Below are 25,048 nucleotides of genomic sequence, written 5' to 3' on the forward strand. Positions count from 1 at the left end.
AAGCCTTCTATATAGAGTACCTTTAGGAGAAAGCTCTCTATATAGAGAACATTCATGAGAAAGCCAAGCTTTTCTTGGTTGGACATTATAGTGAGACAAGAAAGTGGTTTCATGTTGATGCCAAGGGGCGGTCGGGTAGCCTAGTGGTTAAAGCATCTGCTCATCACGCCGAAGACCCGGGTTCGATTCCCGACATGGGTACAATATGTGAAGCCCATTTCTGGTGTCCCCCGCCGTGATATTGCTTGAATATTGCTAAAAGCGGCGTTAAACCATACTCACTTACTCACGTTGATGCCATGAAAAGGAAATGGCATAATAAACTTAAAGACACCCCCCCAACATTAGAGATTTTACAGGAGTCAAACACTGACCATGAGCTGTCTTTATTCTTACAGTTCTGATATCGGAGGACTGTCGGTACTAAATCAGCTTGAAACCATTGCGGTGAGCAGCCTTCTCTGTATCACTGGCGGTCAGTTTGACAATAGTCTAGTTCTACAACATAGTAACCATGCCCCGTGCATTTACATCACACACAATCTTTTCATCTAACAGTGACATAGAAGAATAAACCACATGCACTGACTCGTCACCAAACATTTGTTCTACAAGTCTAGTATCAATTGTTTTGACTACCATATTGAAATAAACATTTGATTACTGTACATACCGATGTGATGGCTAGTGTGCAATAAGCAGAGGTGAAACATGAGTTGAGAATAAATACATCTATTCAGGTAGAACACATTGGAAGCAATGTCTAACCAGTGTGGTATGACACACTTACACAAGAGGAAACAGTCCTTCCTTCATGAAGTCACAGGGTTGGGACATGAAAACTACGTTTTTTTGAGCCAGAGCACATCTAACTAAAAACTCTTCAGTTTCCAACAAAGGATGATGAGAGTCTACATCTGCTCCACACTGGACTGACAATACCGGACATGGAAGTTCCCAATGAATGGTAATCTACACAGTTCACGATTGTCTAATGTAGAACCAGCACAGCCTACAGACAAATATTTGCTGCACCAAATTGCATGATATTAAGAATGGCAGTCTCCAACGTGTTTGCAATATATACTACTAATGATGGCTGATGTACAGCATTGTTCATAAAAATGTTGCACAGTAATATGTCGAAACAGGAGGAATAAGATAAGAATTTAATACAGAAGGCAGTCAACTTGTCTGACAAATCACATAATACTCATTAAAATAATTTGTCCATGCATGTGTTTCATTTATATTATTTCACAATATCTGATTATATTTCAAAGAAAACTGATCATTCATTTTCTTCCTGTAACTGATAAATATGGCATGCACCAGAATGCTTTTCTATCAAACAATTTCATCAGTTTGCATCACTGATCAACACATGATCCTAGTTTTGTCCCAACCATCACAATGAACAGGACATCATTCCGATGCAATGTTACATCTTCAGATTCTTCATGTTTCCGTAACAATATCATGACGATCACTGATGCCTCTGAATATTTGAGCTCAAGCTAAATTTACAAATGAAAAGCTCTCATAGTTTCCAAACACTGCCTGTATCCCTGTAATCACAGTAGAATTAGCTGAATCTTGAACATACGGAATCATCCACCTTGGTCACATACACAGTCACGTTCCCCAGGTGGGCGTGTCCCTGCCCGGGGGTGACACATCACACATTGTGGTCCATAATAAGCAGAGAAATACCATAGAATGAAATATGTATTTGTAGTATTCATCACAATGTCTGGAATCACAATAAATTATGTGCTGACTCAGTGTTAAGACTCCTCCGTCAACAAAGATTTGATATCGTCCAACAATCCTGACAACAACTTGCTCTCCGAACTCTTCCCATCCACATTCAGACTACCATTTACCTGCAATAGGAAATAATGTCATCAGCACAAACATTAAATATGTACAAATAATGATTGATGCAAATAAAATCAGCATGTTGTAAAATCTGTACATCTCGCTCACATACTGACATATATCAACACGGGCGAATAAACGTTAGAAACTTCAACGAGTGTTGATAGATTTTACAAAGACAGTGAGATTCTATTTGGTTGGTTGGTTGGTTGGTTGGTTTGTATTTAACCCCACACTCAGCAATATTCCACCTATATGACGTCGATCTGTAAATAATCAAGTCTGGACCAGACAATCCAGTGATTGATATCATGAGCATCGATCCACGCAATTGGGATCGATGACATGCATCAAACCAAGTCAGCGAACCTGACCACCCGATACCGTTAGTCGCCTTTTACGACAAGCATTGTTGCCTTTTACGGCAAGCATTGGTTGCTGAAGACCTATTCTACCCCGGATCTTCACGGGTCGAGATTCTATTTATCACCCAAAATCAGTCCAACCTTTTATTTGGGAAACAGTAATTACCAGTGTCTTGATTGTACGGATAACCAGCCTCAGTGGCAGAGAGGAGCGATATTATTTGACTGTGAAATGACGGTAACCAATGACATCACAATGGTCTGCAAAGTATTGTGATGCAATTTCATTGAAGCGAATATCTCCTAGGAGACATTGCTTGATCTCATCCAAGTAATATCTCCTGTGGAAGCCAGTTTGGGATGATAAATTGGATTCTTAAAAACTTTGACATTTATAGGAAACTGATATAGACATGATAGAGAGAGAAAAATATGTTAAGTAGTTGTTCAGAAATACTCACCATTTTGACCAGTAAGCAGATTGGGTGACCTTGAATAGACTTGCTGAATAATGAAGCACTTTTATCTACTTGTTCTATTACTGAAATTGAATATGAAAGATGAATTAGTCTATTGATGAAGCAGTTCTGGCAATTCAGTCCAGATGAAATACATGAAACTATTGACAAAGCACAATAACACAGTAAATATATGTGTCTTCCCAAATAATTATTTCATGACGGATGAAACAGATGAAACAATGACAAAGTAAATACATGTGTCCTTACAAATAATTATTTCATCAAACACAAATGCTCAACAATATTATTGCAACAAAAAAACAGGTATGTCCACCAGAAACCAATGACCTCTGTTACTATTGTCTGGAAGGTAATTTAAGGTACCAACGTTTACCACAATATCTGAAAAACTATCGGACCTACTCCAGTCAAAGTTGGTATGAGATTATAGCACGAATACGGTGTTAGCGTTGGGCGTCTCAACGTGCGTAATTCCCGTGCACCCTTTCGAGTTAAATTGATTGGTTCAACTGTGTCATATGGCCCTGTGACGCAGGGGTAGCATTATGCAGATGGCTGTTTCAATGAATGCTCGTTCCACCCGTGACGAACAGGTCTGGTTGTTGATGAAATATAGTGATAGCTAAATAGACAGATTTTTTATTCCTGCACCGATCATGCTGATTGTCTTTAAATGTAATATCCAGTTATGTATGACTGTTTAATAATCTCATACCAACTTTGACTGGAGTAGGTCCGATAGTTTTTCAGGTATTGTAGTAAACGTCGGTACCTTAAATTACTTTCCAGACTATACATTCTCTCTGACTTACATCTGAAATGCAGGTAAAAGCACATTTTGGCGAGGACATGAGGGAACTCGGTGTCTACTGGAGTCAGCTTACAGGAGCCCTTCTCCGGCAGGTCTCCACTGGCTAGTAACTCAGCAAATTCATCACTGAAACACAAGGAAGTGAGTTGGTCTAAACGCCACTTTTTCAGTAACATACATGTCAACTTCATGAGCGGGGTCAAAGATGTCAAACCCCCCATGACGATCTGGGTAAGATCTTGTGGCTGGAGGCGACTAATGGGATCGTCTGTTAAGGCTCACTGACTTGGTTGTTTAGATCAATGCTCATGACGTCAATCACTGGTTTGTCTGTACCAGGCATGAATATTTACAGAGGTCTGTCATATTGCTGGAATAATGCTGAGTGCAGCGTTAAACAACAAACAAATAAACAAGACAGATGTGTACCACACTGGTAAACAAGAAACATACTGCAGAGCTCCAGATAAGCTTTTGGTGTTGTGAGTATTTTACCCATGCATTTTAAAATCATTGGATTTCAGTAATTCTATCTGGGTATTCAAATTTCTGTTACCCACTAGTTTTTACACATGTGGGTATTTAAGTTAAATATTTAAAAACACTATTCATCTAGTCCCTGCAAACTGGTGTCGTGTGGGTTCGAGATCTTTAAATGACTCAAAAATACCACGATACTTCCACAAGAAAGTGTGATGGCAAATGATCAAGATGTAACTGTCATCGTAGAGTTTGGCAAGGTTGACAGAATGCCCGTTTATAATTTGAAAATAAGTTGCTGATTTGCTTATCGAATACGCAGGGTTACTTCACAATATTTTGATGATACGCACAAGTTTTATTTTTGTTGGAACAGTTATGGTTAAGTATCTACATCTACATATTCTTGTTGAAAAGGATCATCTTTCTACAAATCTTCAATCTACACTCAGCAATATGAAGGAAGCCTGTAAATAATTGAGTCTGGACAAGATAATCCAGTGATCGATACTGTGAGCAACGATCCACACCAGTGTACAAGGACACACTTTCAACCAAGGCACCGAGCCTGACCACAGGATCCATTTTGTCCCCTCTTATGACCAGCAATGGTAGCTGGGGATCAATTCTAACCCAGAATCCCCACGGGGATTGTGAGGTGAGGTGAAATGGGGTTTAATGTCACGTCCAAGATTATTACACTTATATAGCGATGTGCATGCACGTGTATGTATGTGTGTGGCTGCTTGTACTAGTCCGGACTGATGCCAATTTATAGTGCTAGCCCACTAAGATAACATGCCACAGTTTATCATGAATACCCCAATCAGACACAGTATACTGACTGAGCCGACCAGTCCTTGTTTTAGCCCCTTAATGTCGAGCGCCAGACAGGGTAACAACAAGTACATCTTTTAACGTCTTTTGGTATGACGCGGTAGGGGATCAAACCCCGGACCTTCCGCTCTCCGGGCAGACGCTCTACCATTAGACCACGGAGGCGGTCCCACGGGGATTGTGATTAGTGATGGAGACGTAACTGAAGGATGTCTGTACCTACCTCTTGCATGGTGTTGTGACAAGGTAAGAGCTACACGGAAGCTGAAGCTTAAAGTCTAGTTTTTCATGTGTTGAACCATCATCCGACTGAAACAAACACAGGTACTGTCAGGGGAGATAACTCAAGGCAGACTGTCAGAAGCAAGTATGTGTACCTTTCCGTATCAATGTTCAACAAGTATTCTTCATAATCATAATTTCCCATCTTTGTTATTCAACTGAATGAAAGTTCTTCATTGCTTACAAGGTTTGCACAATCAAACAAAAGGCAAGCCCAAAATAGAAGAAATGTCTTCTTCTAAGGCACCATTGTCTCGGTAATATTCCTACAGGGGTGAAATGATACAGCAAGATCCATTACATGGGTCACGATACAATACATATCACGATACTCATGTTTACCTCAAATCGCATGGAAACATCTTGACTGAAATATTTCAGAGCAGGTTCAAAAGGAAAAGCTTTATGTAGACATGTTTGTAGCGGCTATTTAAGTAGTATACTTGAAACACTACTTACAACACTTTTTGCGATATTTGACAGACAAAAAATGCTTGGGGTCATTGAACGAGTAGTAAGTAATTTATTTCAGCAAGTGTATCATCTCAAAAAACGCATCGTGTATCATAACGTCACAAGAAAACTGACGATGCACTGATGTATCGTTTCACCCCAATTACCTAACATCGTAACCAAAACACACATACAACTTATTTTCAAACTGACAAAATGAATGCCTGGGAAGAAATGGTTCTGCGACAATGGCTTTTGAGAATATAGTGCGGGAAGGCGGCGTGTTTTGGTTTTTTACTTCTAAGTTGTTCAAACTAGTATGTATTCCTTGATGATTAAAATACTGCAATACAGTAATTGACCAAAGTTGGACTTGGAAAATATAAGGATTTTATTGGGGGATTTTAAAACGGAACTACAAATGAAACGTGCGGCAAACTTTATGACGATGCGGCCGGTACATAGAACCAAGACTATTGGTTTTTTTTAGCCTTATTAGGTTCACAATGACCTTCATATTACCTTGATAATGTACGTGAGTGTTCCCCTCATCCTCTGAGACATAGAAATACTTTCAATGCTGAAGGCAAACTGTCCCTCGTTCTGGGACTCAGGCAGCAAGATGAAGGGAACCCTGACAGCATCATGGTGGGATTTGCCCATCTGAAATCAAAGAAGAGTTTGCAAATAAAGACAAATTGCAAGGTTTTCACTGGTGGAAGCCTCGGGCTTCACACAATGTACCCATGTCAGGAATCGAACCTGGCTCTTCGGTGTGACGAGCGAAGGCTTTAACCACAAGGCTACCCAACCGCCTCATATTTTACTAAGAAAGTGTTATCACCGATATAACATTTGTTATAATAAAGTGAATAGGTCTGAAAAAAAATCAACTCTGGGCCAGACAATCCAGTGATTGACATCATGAGCATCGATCCACGCAATTGGAATACAATGACATCATGAGCATCGATCCACGCAATTCGAATATGATGACATGCATGAACCAAGTCAGTGAGCCTCACCACCCGATCCCCTTTGCCTCTTACGACAAGCATAGTCCCCTTTTATGGCAAGAGCGGATTGCTGAAGGCCTATTCTACCCGATTCAAAACTCCTAAAAGATGCTAAGAGAAAACCTAGAGATAGTAAACAGTGATGAAGTTTGAGTACATACCCCTCTGATCAGCTTGGTGTTGAGTGTGTCCAGGACATTGAATTCCAGGTCCTTCAAGTGGTTCTTGGTCTGATTATTGAAGACTACCGAAATGATGATCTGGTCACTACGCTGTGGTGATACTCGTGTCTCGTATGTCTGTAAAGAGACATTCACATCAGTGAGTAAGTTGGGTTAGATGGCACTTTGAACATAATCGTCATGTCAACTGTGTAATGGAAGCCTGAATTGATTAAGGTCTTAGATGTATACCACTTTTGTGAAACCCTTGAGGCACTTGTCTGGTTCTGACAAACTTCGAAAAACAATTCGGGCAAACCAGGATTCAAACCCATGATCATCAGCTTCTGGCGTTCCCAAGGGATGCAACTCTGCAGAGCTAATTGCCATGCCTTAGACAACTGGGCCACAGACTTTTTCCAATGAACATGTCACGACATCATTTCATATTGGCCCTAATGTACAAGCTATCATTGCTTCACCAATACCTACACAGTATTATCATGATGATAGAAGAATTACTTACCATCCTCAAAGTGGCATTTTCAGCAAGGAGTTTATAACTGGACATTGGCTACAAAAAGAGAGAAGAAGTCAGTATTAGCATAGTAAACTGTTATTACATCAACTAATCAATCAATGTGTACTCCAAATTCCCATGCACAAAATTTTTACAAACCTGTAGAGGTTATGAATTCTCTGATGAAATCCTCCTTGGGGCACTTATTGCATTTTCCTTGCTCAAGAAAATCTACATGACATAGTTGTAACCATTTTTCTTTAATAAAAAATGTTACCACACAAAAAACTTTGTTTTTGTATGATATATATATACGACCACCTTTACAGTGCCTCACCCTCCTAACCCCGCGCCAGGGGGAGTAACTCTCATCCAAATCACGTGGAGGGTGAGGCACTGTAAAGGTGGTCGTATATCATACAAAAACGAAGTTTTTTGTGTGGTAACATTTTTTATTAAGGAAAAATGGTTACAACTATGTCATGTAGATTTTCTTGAGCAAGGAAAATGCAATAAGTGCCCCAAGGAGGATTTAATCTGAAAGAGAATAACTCACTACAGTCACATCTTGATGACAGACATACTGAAGATAAATGATTATAACCATGTATTGGCCACTAGTCTATGCACAGAGAGTGGTCAGCACATACCGGCAGCTGTATCTCCATGGGGGTGCCTTGCTGGGACATGGAGATGTTCTCCTTCGACGGGGTGGTTATCCCCTCAGCCTCCTCGTACTCATGCCGCCGCAGCTTGTCTTTCTTCTTCTTGTCTTTCTTCTCTTTCTTCTCCTTCTTACTCCCACGTTTCTCTTTCTTCTTCTTTGGTTTCTGGAAATATTTAAATATGTCTCAAAATTTGTTTTGGGATGAAGTACAGTTCTCTCTTAAGCAATGGCCATCAACTGTAATAACTTGAGAAACAGTCATTTTTAAGGGCTACAAATGCCGTAATTTGAGGCAGAAAACATTTGGCACCGTTGCCATGGAAAGTTATTACTCTTGGTGGAGCCTTATGGAGTAGGCAATGATCTACATGTCAATAGTCTGCCTAAAAGCAAAACTCACATCAGTCCAGTCCAGGCAACTGATCACAATCACACCTTACCACTGCAACTTCTGTCCTACTGTCTGAGGGAGTGTTTATTTCAGTTATATCACTGCATGTCACATTCATGCTGGAGGAAAGACTCAAGTTGTGCATGACCTAATTTCATACTAATTGGGTGAAACCCCAAAGCACAGGGAGAATGTGGGCTCTGAGCCCGAGATCAACTCTGCATACCAAGCCCTGCACCCAGAAAACTGAGCAACATGTCCCATCTTCCTGAGGTAAGGGAGTTAACTGATTATAAAATTCCAGTTTCCACACTTGCCGAACTAGGCTGGTATTATAGAGTTACATTTTGGCTGGACTTACGAGTCTATGCATGGTCCAATTTGCAAAACATGTGCACCGCCAACACGTCAACAGATATTTTCCAAATCTTTTAACGGTTTTTAATGAAGGTGCTCATGTGATTTGATGCACTTCGCGATGTAAGACCCGTTTTATCACAATATTGATCTTGATTATCGGTCAGATCGTCTTGACCAGGCGCCACCATTTTGTTTGAAGCCAATGCAACTGATACGAGAAGTGGAATCTGATTGGTCGATAGGAGGGACATAGAAGGGACATAACTTGTAATAACCACTGGTGGCTCTACGACCGAGCCCAGGAATTCCAGCCTAGTTCGGGAAGGGTGGAAACTGGACTTTTAAAGTCAGTTAAATCTCTTGCCTCGGGAAGATCCCAGTGTCCCTGTGAGATCTACCTGTACCACACATTCACACTGTACCACACATTCACACTGTACCACACATTCACACTGTACCACACATTCACACTGCATCACCATGACAGGATCACCCCCACTTTCAAACATTCAATAAAGGGAAGAAATAACCGAACATAAAAGAAAACACACTTCAAACGTGTATCTCCACCAACTGCAGGCCAGAGTACCCACCTCCTCGTTCACTTTAGCGCTATCTTCTTCCTCGGATGACAGAACATCATTGACCGTGAGTTTGGGTGACTTTGTTCGATCTACATTGTTCACCACTGGCCTTGAATCTTTAACTGGGGAGGGGGTTGTGGCAGCATCACTCCCTGACAGCCAGAACTCTATGTCGTTGGTCTGTCATGAACAGAGTTGCTTTCATTATCAAAGTCACTCATTAACCAAAAATATTTTAACAATGAAAAACAGAAATTCCAAAAAGATCCTAGACGATCATGTCCAATGCACTTGTATATTTTACGAGTATGTCAAAAGAAATATGTTCTGTTGGATACAACAGCTCGCTTTGAAGCAGGTATGAAATAGTGCTGGCAGCTTTTAGCAATATCCCAGCAATATCATGGCGGGGGACACCAGAAATGGGCTTCACACATTGTACCCATGTCGGGAATCGAACCTGGGTCTTCGGCGTGACAAGCGAACGCTTTAACCACTAGGCTACCCGACCGCCCCAGATCTACAATGGGGCAAGTCCTAACTTCCATCCCTGAGAATGTTTGTTTGTTGTTTAACGCCGCACTCAGCAATATTCCAGCTATATGACGGCGGTCTGTAAATAATCAAGTCTGAACCAGACAATCCAGTGATTGACATCATGAGCATCGATCAATGCAAATGGGATACGATGACCTGTATCAACCAGGTCAGCGAGCCTGACCACCGGATCCCATTAGTCGCTTATGACAACCAGCAAAGTCGCCCTGAGAATGATGTCACGATGGGTTGGTTTGGATGCCGGAGATCAAAGACATTCACAGTGGTGGGGACAACGAGTGCCATGTTTCAGTCCCTGCAAGACGCTGACCTTATCTGACTGTTCTTCAGGGGGACTAATGCTGGTGGCTGTATTGTCCACGTTGTTGACGATGTTGGCTTCTGATGCCGTTTCCTCCTCAGCTGCCGTTAGAAGCAAAGTTGGGCCATCCTTGTCCTTATGCTCTGACTTTGATTTCTTCTTGTCTCTCTTCTCTTTCTTCTCCTTCTATAACACAGATAAAACATTGAAAAGGAAGGCTCTATTGCTATTTGCATTGTGCAAAAACCTTAAAACACACTTTGTTGACATGACATGACACATCATACTTCCACTGTTACAAGAACCTTAGTTGAAATTTGCGTGCCAATGACAGTTAAATTAATACTTGTGGGTCAAATAACAACGCGGACACAATGGAACGATAACTCCTATATTTTACTGTGTGCTGAACTATGGCATGAGGATCTAATCCAAAACATCACCTAAACAAGAGTTTGCCACTAACGTGGCTATATCCCCCGCCCCTGTTGCAGAATTTATGACATAATTAAATCTAAACAAACCTTAACCTTTTTTAACCGAGGTGGAAAAGTTTGGAACCTAAGTCCATCTTGCTGCCATGGAAACGTAAAAAAATAAAAATTTCTAAAATTTCTAAATAGCAAAAGGCACCAGTTTAGCATGTACCTGACAAACCTGCAAAGGTTCATGAAAAAATATTGAACGGTTTATGAGTTATGCTCTGGAAACGAACCCTACCCTCACAGAACCTAAATCCATCTTGTTGCCATGGAAACGTAAAAAATAAAAATTTCTAAATAGCAAAAGGCACCAGTTCAGCATGTACCTGACAGACTTTCAGAGTTTGATGAAAAAATATTGAACGGTTTATGAGTTATGCTCCGGAAACAAAACGAAACGTGACGGACGGACGGACGGATAATAAAGAATACACTATGAGGCCCTGTAAACTACATTTCTATCCATGATAAGCACATGTCGATGCTTACTGTACACTTACTGCTTAGATAGATCTACCAGTCACCAAGAATGTAAGCAATGTGGCTTTAATAGAGATCAGGGCACACTGTTACAGTAAATGTAAGCTATTTGACACATCTTGATGTAACTTTCTTACCTTTTCCTTCTTGTCTTTCTTCTTTTCTTTCTCCTTCCTGTGTTTTCTCTTGGTCTTTTCCGTGTCTCCGTCCAGCTCCTTGTCCAGCGACGCCTCCAGCACCAGTCTGTGTTGCCTCACAGGCAGCTTCTCGTCATCCCGCAGTGGTCTACAACACACAGACAAGCATGGAATCAGGGGGGGCAATACTTTCTTGAACACAACTGGGGTTCGCAATGAGTGAGTGAGTATGGTTTTACGCCGCTTTTGGCAATATTCTAGCAATATCATGGCGGGGGGACACCAGAAATGGGCTTCACACATTGTACCCATGTCAGGAATCAAACTCGGGTCTTCAGCGTGACGAGCGAACGCTTTAACCACAAGGCTACGACCGCGCGGGGTACGCAATGAATGGCTTCAAAATATTTCCCATCATAAGAACTTTGGTCAGTCTATGTTACAGCATCACAAAATAATTATCGTTGTCCAAGTACAAAGCTTAGCTACGAGTTGTATATTCTTCATGTACATAATTTGAAAGTCAGAGTCTGTGTGAAATACATGCTTCTAGCTTTTACATTTACCACAAGTACTTTCATCATTTCTCTAAAAAAACTCACTCATCCAGATTAACATCCAACTTCTTGAAAGGATCTGATGAAAATTCATCAACATTTTCATTGTCCGAGAGGTGAGCACCCTGAAACAGAACACAAACCTTACAGAATGACAACTAATCGGATTTGAAACAAAATGATCTATAACACCTTCAAAACAAATGTTAGTGCAGGTTAAAACATCTTTAATAGCTTCATCTGAAACTGCTACCATCTCAAGACTTATCAAATCGTTCTGAATGAGTCAATACCTCAGGCATTTCCTCTACAGTGCTGACAGCGTGCATTGCAGGGAGGTCCTCCTCCGAATCCGATTCTTTTCCCTTCCTCCTCTTCTTCTTCTTGCCTTTCTTCCCTTTTCTGGACTTGTCCCGCGTGTCTACATTTGAATACATATTTAAATATTTATCTGAGGCAGACAGACCTGCAGAGAGAAAAAAGCCCAGAGATACAGCAGTTGCCGCTATCCCAGTAAGACATATCATGCACTACAGCAGAGGACTTTGTGGACGTTAGTTTCAATTACTGTTACACGTAACCAATTTACATTTCAAGTCCAGCTGTCCAATTTAAACATTTTGTGAATTTTTCAAATCAAGTTAATATTAATTTATTCAAATGTCACTTCTGGCAAAGCTTTCCAAGCTTGTCTTCATCTTGATTTACACAGACAAGTCTCAATCAGTTAAATGACAGCCCAAAAATCATCAAAAGATGATGTACCTAATAGAAATATTTCCAATATCAAATAGGTCAATATGTCTCATATCTAATGTGGCAACATAATACCATCTGCAGGCAAATTCTCTCTGTATTTACAAACATGCATAGTTAATAGTAAATGAGGAAACCAAATCACCAGAGAGTCAGTTATACATAGTCAGGGCATGCAGGTAGAGAAGTGTACACACCTGGCACATGGAGTGGCACAGACAAGTCTAATGTGGCAACTGGGATGTCATCAATGTGGCTGGTATCATACTTCTTGCTCTGGAGGAAAAAAACAACACACAAATAGCTTCCTTTATCAATATCTTTGTTTGCTTTGATGGACAAAGTCTCAATTGGGCGTTTGAGTGAGTATGGTTTCACGCCGATTTTAGCAATATTCCAGCAATATCACGGCGGGGGACACCGGAAAATGGGCTTCACACATTGTACCCATGTGGGGAATCGAACCGGTCTTCGGCATGGCGAGCCAACGCTTTAACCACTAGGCTACCCCTCCACACCCAATTGGGCTTGTGATTATGATTACAGGACAGACATTGATTATGAAGAATACATAAGCACCGTACAACTTAGTCCTCTGTACCGTATTTGATCCAAAGACAGAAGGGGTGGGCGCTTATTGGGACCAATTCAGAGTCAAATTGGTGTAAATTCATCAGTAAGCCTTAAGTCACAAATATCTAAAATAAACAGAATACAGTCATGCCCCGCTTTTACAGACTTCCAATATCCGGAAACCTCGGTTCCCGGACAATTTTAATTTAAAACGAAATAATTACTATATAAATTTCCGGAACCGGGTGTGTGTGCTTATTGGGAAATGGGCGCTTATTGGGTCGAATACGGTAACAGTTATTGTTATTACTCCTGTCATTTATTATTTTTTAGTTCAACGCCATCATGATAAGGTTATCTTCTATTCCCGTGTGTCTGGATCAATCCTGAACCATTTGTCTGCCCTCCTACTTCAGCCTGATCTACTTCTGTTCATCAATGTATTTTACAACCAACCTTCTTTTTGATATCTCCTTTCAGGTAGTGGGGATTGTGTTCCATCTCGACCTTCCTGGCCTCCCGCCTCTGTAATATATACACCTATGAGATTACTCCATCACAAAACTAATGAATTTTGTTTGTTTGTTGTTTAACGCCACACTCAGCAATATTCCACCTATATGACAGCGGTCTGTAAATAATCAAGTCTGGACAAGACAATCCAGTGACTAACATCATGAGCATCGATCTATGCAATTAGGATACGATGACATGCATCAACCAAGTCAGCGAGTCTGATCCCGTTAGTCGCCTCTTACGACAAGCAATATCCCAGTAATATCAGCAAGCTAAATATTTGTAGATGGTGTAACTTAAAATATATTGTGTCGGTTTTTGATACCCTTTGTTTTGAGTTGTTTGTCTACGTAGACTTAAAACACTATCTGTACAATATATCCACATAAACCTTAAAAAAAATATAATCTAAAGAGAAATATAGAATCAATATTGTGTATGTGTACAAATATTAGTCCTTCTTAATCTTCCAAATACAAGTAACGTTTAAGGTTCAGACTTAAAAGAAAACATAAGAAGTTTCTTGTTTATTTGTTGTTAAATGCTGCTCTCAGCAATATTCCAGCTATATGATGGAGGTCTGTAAATAATCAAGTCTGGATCAGACAATCCATAGGTTGGCACAATGAGAATCGATCTAAGCACTTGGGATATGATCTTGACCATCTGAACCCGTTAGTAGCCTCTTACAACATGCTGGGTTGCTGGAGACCAATTCTAACTGGGATCTTCATGGGGGCACAGGCTTCTGAATGTTGTAAATAACACCTCACCTTCTCTAACTCTTCTGCTGTAGGCTCATAGGCTTTCCTTTCACTTTCATACTGGTAGGTATCCCTGAAAGTAACACACCATGGATAATGAGAACAGCTGGCAATGACTCAATGCAGGTTCTACCCTGTGTCTCACCTTCAACTTGATTTATGCAGGCGTTATCCTGTGTTTCACCTACTTGTATTATTGTGGTTCTACCCTGTGTCTCACCTTCAACTTGATTTATGCAGGTTCTACCCTGTGTTTCATCTTCAACTTGATTTATGCAGGTTTTACCCTGTGTTTCACCTTCAACTTGATTTATGCAGGTTTTACCCTGTGTTTCATCTTCAACTTGATTTATGCAGGTTTTACCCTGTGTTTCATCTTCAACTTGATTTATGCAGGTTTTACCCTGTGTTTCAACTTCAACTTGATTTCTGCAGGTTTTACCCTGTGTTTCATCTTCAACTTGATTTATGCAGGTTTTACCCTGAGTTTCACCTACATGAATTATTGTGGTTTTACCCTGTGTTTCACCTTCAACTTGATTAATGCAGGTTTTACCCTGTGTTTCACCTTCAACTTGATTTATGCAGGTTCTACCCTGTGTTTCACCTTCAACTTGATTTATGCAGGTTCTACCCTGTGTTTCACCTTCAACTTAATTTATGCAGGTTTTACCCTGTGTTTCACCTTCAACTTGATTTATGCAGGTTTTACCCTGTGTTTCACCTTCAACTTGATTTATGCAGGTTCTACCCCGTGTTTCACCTTCATCTTGATTTATGCAGGTTCTACCCCGTGTTTCACCTCCATCTTGATTTATGCAGGTTCTACCCCGTGTTTCACCTTCATCTTGATTTATGCAGGTTTTACCCCGTGTTTCAACTACAACTTGATTAATGTGAGTTCTCTCCTGTATACATCCAGCACTCACCTGTGTTCTGAACCTGAAGTGAAGAAGGCTGGGCCTCCAATTTCCTCATCTGAACTTTCAGGAGGCGGATGATTTATCCACTTGTCTAGATCCAATCTAAAAAGTAACATTGCATCAATATTACCTGCTACCAAACATCAGAGACCTGCATCACTTTTGGCTTGCCTCCCACATTAAGCTGACATGCTGTGGCATAACTGGAATATTGTTAAAAGCAGCACTAAACCCAACTCACTCACTCTCCATAAGCTGATAAGTATGAAAATAGATGTCAATTTGTACAATAGCTATACCATTCACTACTATTTTGAGTGCAGTGATCTGTTTATTTGTTCGTTGTGTAACACCACACTCAGCAATATTCCACCTATATGATGACGGCGGTCTGTAAGTAATCGAGTCTGGACTAGACAATCCAGTGATTGATATCATGATCATCAATTTACGCAATTGGGATACGATGACATGCATCAACCATGTCACCTGATCCTGTTAGTCGCCTCTTACGACAAGCATAGTTGCCTGTTACGGCAAGCATGGTCCTAAAGACCAAATCTCTACGCATATCTTCACGGGTCTTGAGTGTAGTGAACTGTAGGTACAAATGATATCACACAAGTGCAAATGATATCACACAAGTGCAAATGACATCACACAAGTGCAAAGATACCATGAACCTGGGGGGAGGCTTCTGATACACAGATACCCAAGCAATGTAACCACCTCCAACTTACCCCTCTGGCACTGGCACTTTTCTCTGAGCCTTAGGAGCGACGGGGTTGAGCTCTCCTGCATATAACAGCTCTATGTCATCTCCAATTTTAGCACCTTTGTCTAATAGCTTGCCGACATACTTCACCAGTTGTAAGATACAGCAAGCCTGCAAGAAGACATACACTCAACATAACAGCACATCATATACCATGTTCATATATCGTGGTCACATATTGTATTCATATATCGTGTTCATATACCGTGGTCATATATGGTGTTCACATATTGTATTCATATACCATGTTCATATATCGTGGTCACATATCGTGTTCATATACTGTGTTCATATGTCGTGTTCATATACCGTGGTCACATATTGTATTCATATACCATGTTCATATACCGTGTTCATATACCATGTTCATATATCGTGGTCACATATCGTGTTCATATACCGTGTTCACATATTGTATTCATATACCATGTTCATATACCGTGTTCATATATCGTACTCATATCATGCTCATTATATTGTGTTCATTATCATGGTTATTATCAGCCTTTGATTTTCATTCTGGTCCTCTTGCCCGAGACTGCTCAATTATGCTGAGGACAAGTAAAAATCTCATGATGGTAGTCCTTTAAATAAATGACCAGTAACCTTTGATGGATGTAACACTTCACCAGTTCTCAACGCTGGAGTAGCTACAAATTCGGTGGACAAGTGAGAAGTTTTAAACAAGGCCCCTGGAAAAAACCGATATTCCAAGGCTGCAGAGTACTCACTCTCTCTTGCACCTCCAGGTCAGCGCTGGAGACAAAGATGGGCAGCTTCTCGGACATGAGCTGGTTGACCTCCCGGAGCAGGTCCTCCTCTCCGTCCTCCTCCGCCTGCCGCACCACCTTCCCGTACAGCTTCAGGATGTTCTGAACATACACACTCTGTATGTGGCCCGGCAGGATGGTGATCTTGGGACGAAGCATGGCCTCCAGCGTGGACTTAGGGTCCTTCAGACATCTTAACAAGAACACAGTGTACATGATAACTTGTGCTCGCGATGGAGAGTGAGGACTAATGTTGGCATTGGCCCCAACAAATATTCTGAAATTCATATCATGTTCCAAGAAATATTTTCATTTCATAAAATGAGCGAGTAATTGTTTATTCCTTTTCACCACTGTCAGCAAAATTACAACTATTTCATGTCCACTAGCAAATAATAGAGTCTGATCCAAACAAACGAGATGGTGATATAGCATTAGTAGTGATACTTACGATCGCAGTATCATTACTTCCGAACATTGATTTGGTAAAAGATTTTGGTACTACTTCCACTGATATCACATTTTTAGAAACATCCTACTCACTCTGAAAATTCTCCACATATCCATGCTGCTGCATACAGGACCTCACAGATGCCGTTACGCTGGGAGTTGTTGGCCAGCACGTGGGAGTTCTCCAGCAGGATCGCCTGGAGGGAAAGACATTAAGTGTCACAGACGGAGAATAAATACACACAATCTTCTCTACACACAAAGTTACATCAAGTCAGGCATGTACAGCGACAGACTAAGACTGAAAGCATTTACATTCACCTGCCAATAAGTTAGAACTTCATAACTTTCACATTTTACTGAGCTGTTGACAAAAATTTGTTTACAAAACAGTGAGACCTTCAAGGTGTCTTACCATCTGATCCACAGCAAACTGCCTGATGGCCTGCACTCTGATGGCCACATCCAGCATTTGACTAGCGATCATCTTGCCGTGTCGCGTACCCTCCATCCGTGTAAGCTCCACCAAGATACTCACATACCTACAAGACATTATCATACATTGATAAATTTCTCACTCTGAATTGAGTGTAATTATTGCTTAATGCTGCATCAGCAATCTTGCAGCTATTCACGACTTGGTATTAACGCCGTTTCGCTTTCATCAGAGCATCAAGCATGACAGTGGATGTTAACACACAAGGTTAAACCTTTGAACACTGGTATGGTGGCGAGAGACCAAGTGTCATAAGAGGGCAATCTCAGCAATCCTTGATGCCTCAGCTGAATGGCAGTCTCAGTGACTCAGGGATGAGAATGGATATTTTCATTTCAGCTGAAACTTCTTTTCAATAGAGCGAGGTCCATAATTTTTGGCTGTTTATTGTTTATGGGGGGGGGGGGGGGGGGGGGGTGGCTTGGCCCCCCTGAAGCCATCAGATTTTAACAAATTTGTGGTCACTAAAATTTGTGGAAATTTGCTGATCCGCAAAGATTCTCACCCCTGGAGACTGAGGACAGTTTCAAATCTTCAGAAATATACAGCAGCCATACTGTTTCAGAAGACGCCCATGACATACTTTTCAACCATACTATCATGACTATATTACAGAGCTCCAGATAAGCTGCGTAACTGCGTAAAATACGCATCAGAAATGCAGAAATACACAGTAAAATATAATCCAAGCGTATCAAATACGCAACGAACATTACAGATACGCTACAAAAATAAAACTTGTGCGTATCATCAAAATATTGTGAAGTAACCCTGCGTATTCGATTAGCAAATCAGCAACCTATTTTGAAAAAAACGGGCATTCCCTCAACCTTGCCAAACTCCACGATGACAGTTACATCATGATCATTTGCCATCACACTTTCTTGTGGAAGTATCCTGGTATTTTTGAGTCCTATAAAGCTCTCGAACCCACACGACACCAGTTTGCAGGGACTAGATGAATAGTGTTTTAAAATATTTAACTTAAATACCCACATGTGTAAAAACTAGTGGGTAACAGAAATTTGAATACGCAGACAGAATTACTGATACCCAATGATTTTAAAATGCATGGGTAAAATACCCACAACACCAAAAGCTTATCTGGAGCTCTGCTATATTAGCCATGGACAGACTGGCTTTTACAGATTATTGTAATGAGACAGTTCTACTTACCACTCAAAGTTGGTGACAAACTGGTAGTTGGACTGGCTGCTGATGAGGATGATCTTAGACAGGAGTTCATCCCGATAGTGTGACCCCTCCGCCTTGTCCATGTGGATCATCAGCTTCTTCACGATCTCCATCAAGTTCTTTTTCGACACCTGAATAGGTAACATATTTGTCAGCAACATACCAAAGCTTCACATAATGTAAGCAGAACAAATATAAACAGAAAATATTTGAACACATTTACAAAATGACACCTCTATTCTATACAGGGAATCAACGTCTTGAAATATTGTAGAATTAAGTTTCTGTTTCAGTTTGATGTTTATTGTTTAACATGACACTCAGCAATATTCCAGCTTTATGATATTGATCAGTAAATAAGCAAGTATGGACCAGAAAATCCAGTGAATGAAGCATCGATCTACATAATTGGGATATAATGGGAGTGAGCGGGTAAGGATGGTTTTATGCCGCTTTTAGCAATATTCCAGCAATATCACGGCGGGGGACACCAAAAATGGGCTTCACACATTGTACCCATGTCGGGAATCGAACCCGGGTCTTCGGCGTGATGAGCAGACGCTTTAACCACTAGGCTACCCGACCGCCCCTTGGGATATAATGACATTCACCAAGTCTGCGAGTCTGACCACCCGATCCTGTTAGTGGCCTCTTATGACCAGCATGTGTTGTCCCATTGTTATCAAGTCTTAGTAGACATTTCAATATAGTGGTTATCACAGTATAGAGTTTCAGTGTCTCACCATGCCGTAGAGGAGGTCCAGTGCCCGCAGCCGTATTGACTCATCCTTGTCATCCAGACACTGCAAGATGAGGTCCTTGTGCATCTGAACACTCTTGGGGTGTGTGGCCAAGATCCGGGACATCGCAAGCAGGCCAAGGTACTTCACTGTCACACACAACATACCCGTCATAGACATTGCTTGCTACAGCACACACATAAGTGATTTACCCAGGATTCCAAACTAAGTGGCCTTGTCGGGACATTTGGGGAAATTGTCAAATTGCTCATATAGGTCAATTAAGTACAAGCCCTTCTACAAAACAATAACATGAATCAGTTATTACCATATAACATTAAATTGGATATTTGTAATTCTAATATGGAGACATTTCCTGAGCTTTGCTGAAGACCTGGGGTCGATTATCGTCCTCTGAGCGGGCCTTAACAAACCCCTGCATATTACTTATCTGAATGGTTTGTTTGTTGTTTAACATCCCACTCAGCAATATTTCAGCTATATGACAGCTGTCAGTAGGTAATCAAGTCCGGACCAGACAATCCAGTGATTGACATCATGAGCATCGATCCACGCAATTGGGATACAATGACATGCATCAACCAAGTCAGCGAGCCTGACAACCCAATCCCGTTAGTCACCGCCTACGACAAGCATAGTCGCCTTTTACGGCAAGCACGGTTTGCCGAAGACCTAGTCTACCCCGGATTTTTTAACAGTGTCAAGGACTGACTTATTCTTTATGTTGAGTTTATTACATTGGCTTATTCCATATCTCAAACACCATGACATACCAGTCTCCAAATAATATTACCTTCACCATACCTTATTACCAAATCTAAGACACAAATATTTCAACATTGACACGCAATTTCAACATTTCATTCATCACGCTCACAATTTAGTATTTTTCAATCAAATTCTTTGGGCACAATATGTAATTAAATACACTTCAAATTTCATTAAAAACCTGGGCCCACTTGCACAATGCGATCTTAGCACTAAGATGATCGTAACTCCCATACTTTAACATAGGCTTACAATAGTTGTAGCACTAACATCACTTTGTGCAAGTTAGCCCTGGACCTGAGTAGCAGCACTGAAATAATATACTTACAGTTTTGATCGGAATCCTCAATTAAGATGCGAAGTTTCTGAACACAAAGCTGAGGGTGAAAGAAACAAACCATTAAGGCTAAGTTACCCTAGCAACAGTCTAGCCACATAGGTGAAGACAACAATTACCATTCTGTAGACAGAAACATGGCAGCACTGGTGCAATACCAAACTCCTACCACATCCTACCCTAACCATAATTGGAAACTCTCATTTACTATACAGTTACAGTTAAACCATACATTTAATTACAAATGAAATATACACATACTAGTAATAAATCACATTTTTTTTACAATTTTACGAAAATCTTTAAAAATGTTAATTTCCAATTTCTGAAAAAACAAATATGTTTAAGAACATTACAGTTAATATTCTGATGGTGTTTCATTTATAGGTTCTTATAAACTCATATCAACAACACCATTTAAAGCAAATATACACATGTCACTTGATACAGAGAACAAAATAAACATACCACACTCCCACCAACTAAAACTACCAACACACCATTTGGCCATCAGGTTACCATGACAACCAGTCACTGGTGAACACCTCAAGCCATTCCTGCAAAGAGCTTCAACCGATATCACCATTGAGGCAACGCTGCCAAACTTCAGAAATTGTTAATTAAAGTGCAGTTCGGGTAAGTGTAATGACTGAATACTTGGCTGTGCTCATGAAGATACTTATGTGTGTAAAGTATCAATGTATCTTCTCCACCCACAACCCACATGCATTGCTTACACATTTGTCAACAGATCAGGTGATGTTAGTCCATGGACCACACTGTATTACAATTTATTCCATGTTCCCACATTAACAAGAGAAGAATATCAAATTGCAGACCAGCAAAATTTGTAACAGTATGTTTTAAAAGAACCTTTTTAATTACCCATGCAGCTGTAGTCAAAGGGAGACAACCCAACTCAGCAAGAATGGCTTGTTTCGGACACCAGATCGATCACCTTTACAAAATCTATTTGCCTTACTCTAGTATGCTTAATGATGGTTAATATGTATGTTTGTACTTATTACTTGTTTGTTTGTTTATTTTCTTCTTGTTTTCCAATGAAAAGTTGTCTGAGTATTTTCATTATATTTTATAATTAACATACGACAGAAAAATTATTTAGAAATCAATCACAGAAATATTATCAGAATTTGTAGACAGAAAGATGAACTTAGATCATGCACGTAATGATCGTCACTAGGTGAGATCTATCTGGTGGTGCGCGAGGTGGTCAGTCGGCAGGTAGATGGACGGAGGGGCAGTAGGAAGGACATGAGGTAGTAAATGTACCTGAATTGAGGCGGTGTGGTTGGGGATGCCTGAAGATATAGAAAGGAGGACTGTAAGAGGAGAGAGAACATCGTCAGTATGTGTCCGCAGTGAACCTATAGCCCAGGCTACTGTCTGGGGCAACGTCAGTTACCATGGTTACTTGTGCTTCCAGCACGTCACAGAGTTGACCCCTTGGTCAACCTTACAACATCTGTTACTACATACACAGCTTCACTTTCATGGAGATGTTAATAACATATACCGAGCTTTAATGTCTCATCAATTCAACCAAATATTCCCGACACTATGTGTCTCCTATTACACAGGTATTCTATTCTCTATGCAGTTATCACTGTCAGTGTCTGTGACAGTAGGCATAGTTACAAAAGCTGAGGCACATCTACTGCATAAACTCCTTTCATAGCTGCATTATGGATCATTCATAACAGGCCATTTATCCGGTCAAAATTCATAAATTGCTTTTCCCAAAAGGGCTGTAATTCAACAAAACCCGTCATCAGACCCCAAAGGAGAATACTGTTGACGTTTAGTTCTTTCTGACATGTTTGAAGATCAAATCACAATTGTTCGAAAAACTTCAAACTTCAGTGATTAGCCGCCTGGAAACACTATGCACTGATAATCAGAGATGATATACTGTGTAAAAAAAAAGTAATTTTTTGAGTAAAATTGTTATTCATATTCATTTCCAACTGAAAAAATCATTCATATGACTGCATATGTGAAGACACTGAAGGGAATTGGTGTGCAAGAACACACTCAATATAAGTGTTTAACATCTCCATGACAACAAGTGAGTGATAGTTATACAATGATGGTATCAACACTGACATGATGATTGATAGTTCCACAAGACAGACAGACATCTAGCTAGCATGCACAGGTGCCCCGACACATAATGTGGACACCATATCCGAGTCAGAAAGTAGGGGGCTCATGGAGTCCTTCAGATTTTCTGCTGTGTGTTTGAAACAGCTGGTGTGAAACACCTAAATCTTAACATAAAAGATAAAGACCCCTTGACTTCAAATTTCTAACACTGTATACACAGATATATATATAGAGAGAGACAGATTGCATGCAATGCATGGAGACAATGATCATGTTTATATATTCTTGAATGAAAAAAAAAACCTAGATAAATATTATTATCTATTGTTCGAGATTCATAGATTTGTGAGCGTCTTAGCTCACATAGTACCAGGTAACGATAGAATACTAACAAGTCTTATAATTCTTAATTCAAATTCTTCTCTTTCCAAATTGCAGCAGAATCACTGGGAATATTATCCCATCATGCTTCATGTTGAAATTAAAACACAGGGTTAGAAACTAACAGTTTTTGTCCTCTAGTCCTTATAGTGATAACATATAGCAAAAGCCTTAAAATGGGCCAATTTCTACTAGTCCTTAGGATACCTTTACTATTGGGCAGTTTGGTAAGGACTACAGGACTAGTGCCAATTTCTAGCGCTGAAACATCAACAGAACAAATTCTCATTTCTTTACGATTAATACCATACCCCTTCCGAAGTTTGTGATTGGATTCGTATCCATCAATATCGTATCAAATATAAGAGAGGTTAACATTGAGCAAGGCTATCTAGCAATACCAACTGGTGACTATAGTCCCAGTACGGCGTGTTACAACAGTGTTACTGTACTGCTGATATTCAGTGAGACTGTGTGGGTGTACACCCAGCAGAGGAGGTAATGAGGGTTGGGTCAATGTCAATTACATAATTATATCAGTAATGAAGGTCATATAATGCAAGAAGGAGAATGCAAAATGTAAATGTAAACAAAGTGGGAAACAGAACGACAGGATGGAGAAAGAAACAAGCAGCATTGATAGGGAGAATTGGCGTTAGAAATGGCAAACCAAAATGTCAGTGCATCAAAAATATACAGTTGTTGAATACTAGACTCAAGTACCAGCGTCTATATCATACATTTTGTATTTTTTACTAATAAGAAAACAAGTCCGTGCTAATGAATCTGATAACAATTTGCAAGATAAAAATGAGAAATTATTTTACTGATTAAAAATTTGGAAATAATAATTAATAGACTCTGGAATGTTTTGCACAAATCGTCACTGCAGACACAAAACATAATGGAAAATAAGACATAGAATTATTTGTTTTGTGCACAATCAAAATATCATTCATTATTTCATCAACAATCAAATTTCAATTGACATCAAAATAACAACGCAAAGTTATGACAAGGAATATTATGGATAACAAAGTCTTTATTAATTATTATAAATACACATTTCAGGGGCTACTCCTTGCCCCTTCAGCCCTGAATGTGTATGTATAATAAAGATGTTGTATATTCCATATCATAATTATACCAACTTCTATGCAGGTAAACACTCTCAACAATGTAAAGACAAAGATAATAATTACTTTAAACATTTCACTCTGGTCATCTGCAGGAATCATTTAGAACTAGAACAGTTAACATGTTTGACAGATTTGCTGTCAAACTTCTGCTTTTCTAACCCAATTTATTTTTTCAGAAAATCCAATGGACCCCATCTGTCACTTTCAATAGTGAGTCAGTGAGTGACGCCACTGGTTTTACGTCACTTTTAGCAATATGCAAACAATAACATGGCGTTTTGACCATGAAACGTGTCACTATCTAACATCGCAAATATCAAGCATGTTCCTCCTGCAGATAAGCAGAATGACACAAGTAAAACCAGCAGGTCACATAATATTAACAATCAAACAGAAGGAGAATTCATCATTAGTTTGTCAAATGACAATTGACAATATGTATGTCTAACATGTCTAACTTATTTCAAATGTTTCAATGTCAACATTATTTTTCACACAATCTTTTAAACAGAA

The 25,048-nt window shown here is 40.0% G+C and overlaps 1 protein-coding gene across 3 annotated transcripts in view; it reads right to left on the reverse strand.

The window, feature by feature from the left end:
• Positions 1 to 1,715: 1,715 nt before the first annotated feature.
• The window catches only part of LOC139480429 (AP-3 complex subunit delta-1-like), a 37,115-nt gene continuing 13,782 nt past the window's right edge, over positions 1,716 to 25,048 (reverse strand). Inside the window, exons 10-34 of one of the 3 annotated variants that reach the window (XM_071263501.1) lie at positions 22,182 to 22,210; positions 20,880 to 20,928; positions 19,766 to 19,911; positions 19,005 to 19,153; positions 17,748 to 17,874; positions 17,426 to 17,529; positions 16,844 to 17,075; positions 16,078 to 16,223; positions 15,344 to 15,439; positions 14,424 to 14,487; positions 13,591 to 13,659; positions 12,759 to 12,837; positions 12,099 to 12,271; positions 11,851 to 11,930; positions 11,249 to 11,396; positions 10,159 to 10,335; positions 9,300 to 9,470; positions 7,939 to 8,118; positions 7,295 to 7,342; positions 6,769 to 6,906; positions 6,114 to 6,254; positions 5,080 to 5,165; positions 3,541 to 3,665; positions 2,708 to 2,787; positions 1,716 to 1,886 (exon numbers count right to left, since the gene is read on the reverse strand). In XM_071263501.1, coding sequence (XP_071119602.1) covers positions 1,788 to 1,886; positions 2,708 to 2,787; positions 3,541 to 3,665; positions 5,080 to 5,165; positions 6,114 to 6,254; positions 6,769 to 6,906; positions 7,295 to 7,342; positions 7,939 to 8,118; positions 9,300 to 9,470; positions 10,159 to 10,335; positions 11,249 to 11,396; positions 11,851 to 11,930; positions 12,099 to 12,271; positions 12,759 to 12,837; positions 13,591 to 13,659; positions 14,424 to 14,487; positions 15,344 to 15,439; positions 16,078 to 16,223; positions 16,844 to 17,075; positions 17,426 to 17,529; positions 17,748 to 17,874; positions 19,005 to 19,153; positions 19,766 to 19,911; positions 20,880 to 20,928; positions 22,182 to 22,210 — 2,936 coding nt within the window. In that variant the 3' untranslated portion in view covers positions 1,716 to 1,787. Of the gene's footprint in view, positions 1,887 to 2,707; positions 2,788 to 3,540; positions 3,666 to 5,079; positions 5,166 to 6,113; positions 6,255 to 6,768; positions 6,907 to 7,294; positions 7,343 to 7,938; positions 8,119 to 9,299; positions 9,471 to 10,158; positions 10,336 to 11,248; positions 11,397 to 11,850; positions 11,931 to 12,098; positions 12,272 to 12,758; positions 12,838 to 13,590; positions 13,660 to 14,423; positions 14,488 to 15,343; positions 15,440 to 16,077; positions 16,224 to 16,843; positions 17,076 to 17,425; positions 17,530 to 17,747; positions 17,875 to 19,004; positions 19,154 to 19,765; positions 19,912 to 20,879; positions 20,929 to 22,181; positions 22,232 to 25,048 lie in introns of all 3 variants that reach the window. The other 2 variants (XM_071263502.1, XM_071263500.1) reach the window with 2 other exon arrangements.

The sequence above is a fragment of the Haliotis cracherodii genome, unplaced genomic scaffold, assembly GCF_022045235.1.
Source record: "Haliotis cracherodii isolate W230 unplaced genomic scaffold, xgHalCrac1.p SCAF_4, whole genome shotgun sequence".
NCBI lineage: Eukaryota > Metazoa > Mollusca > Gastropoda > Lepetellida > Haliotidae > Haliotis > Haliotis cracherodii.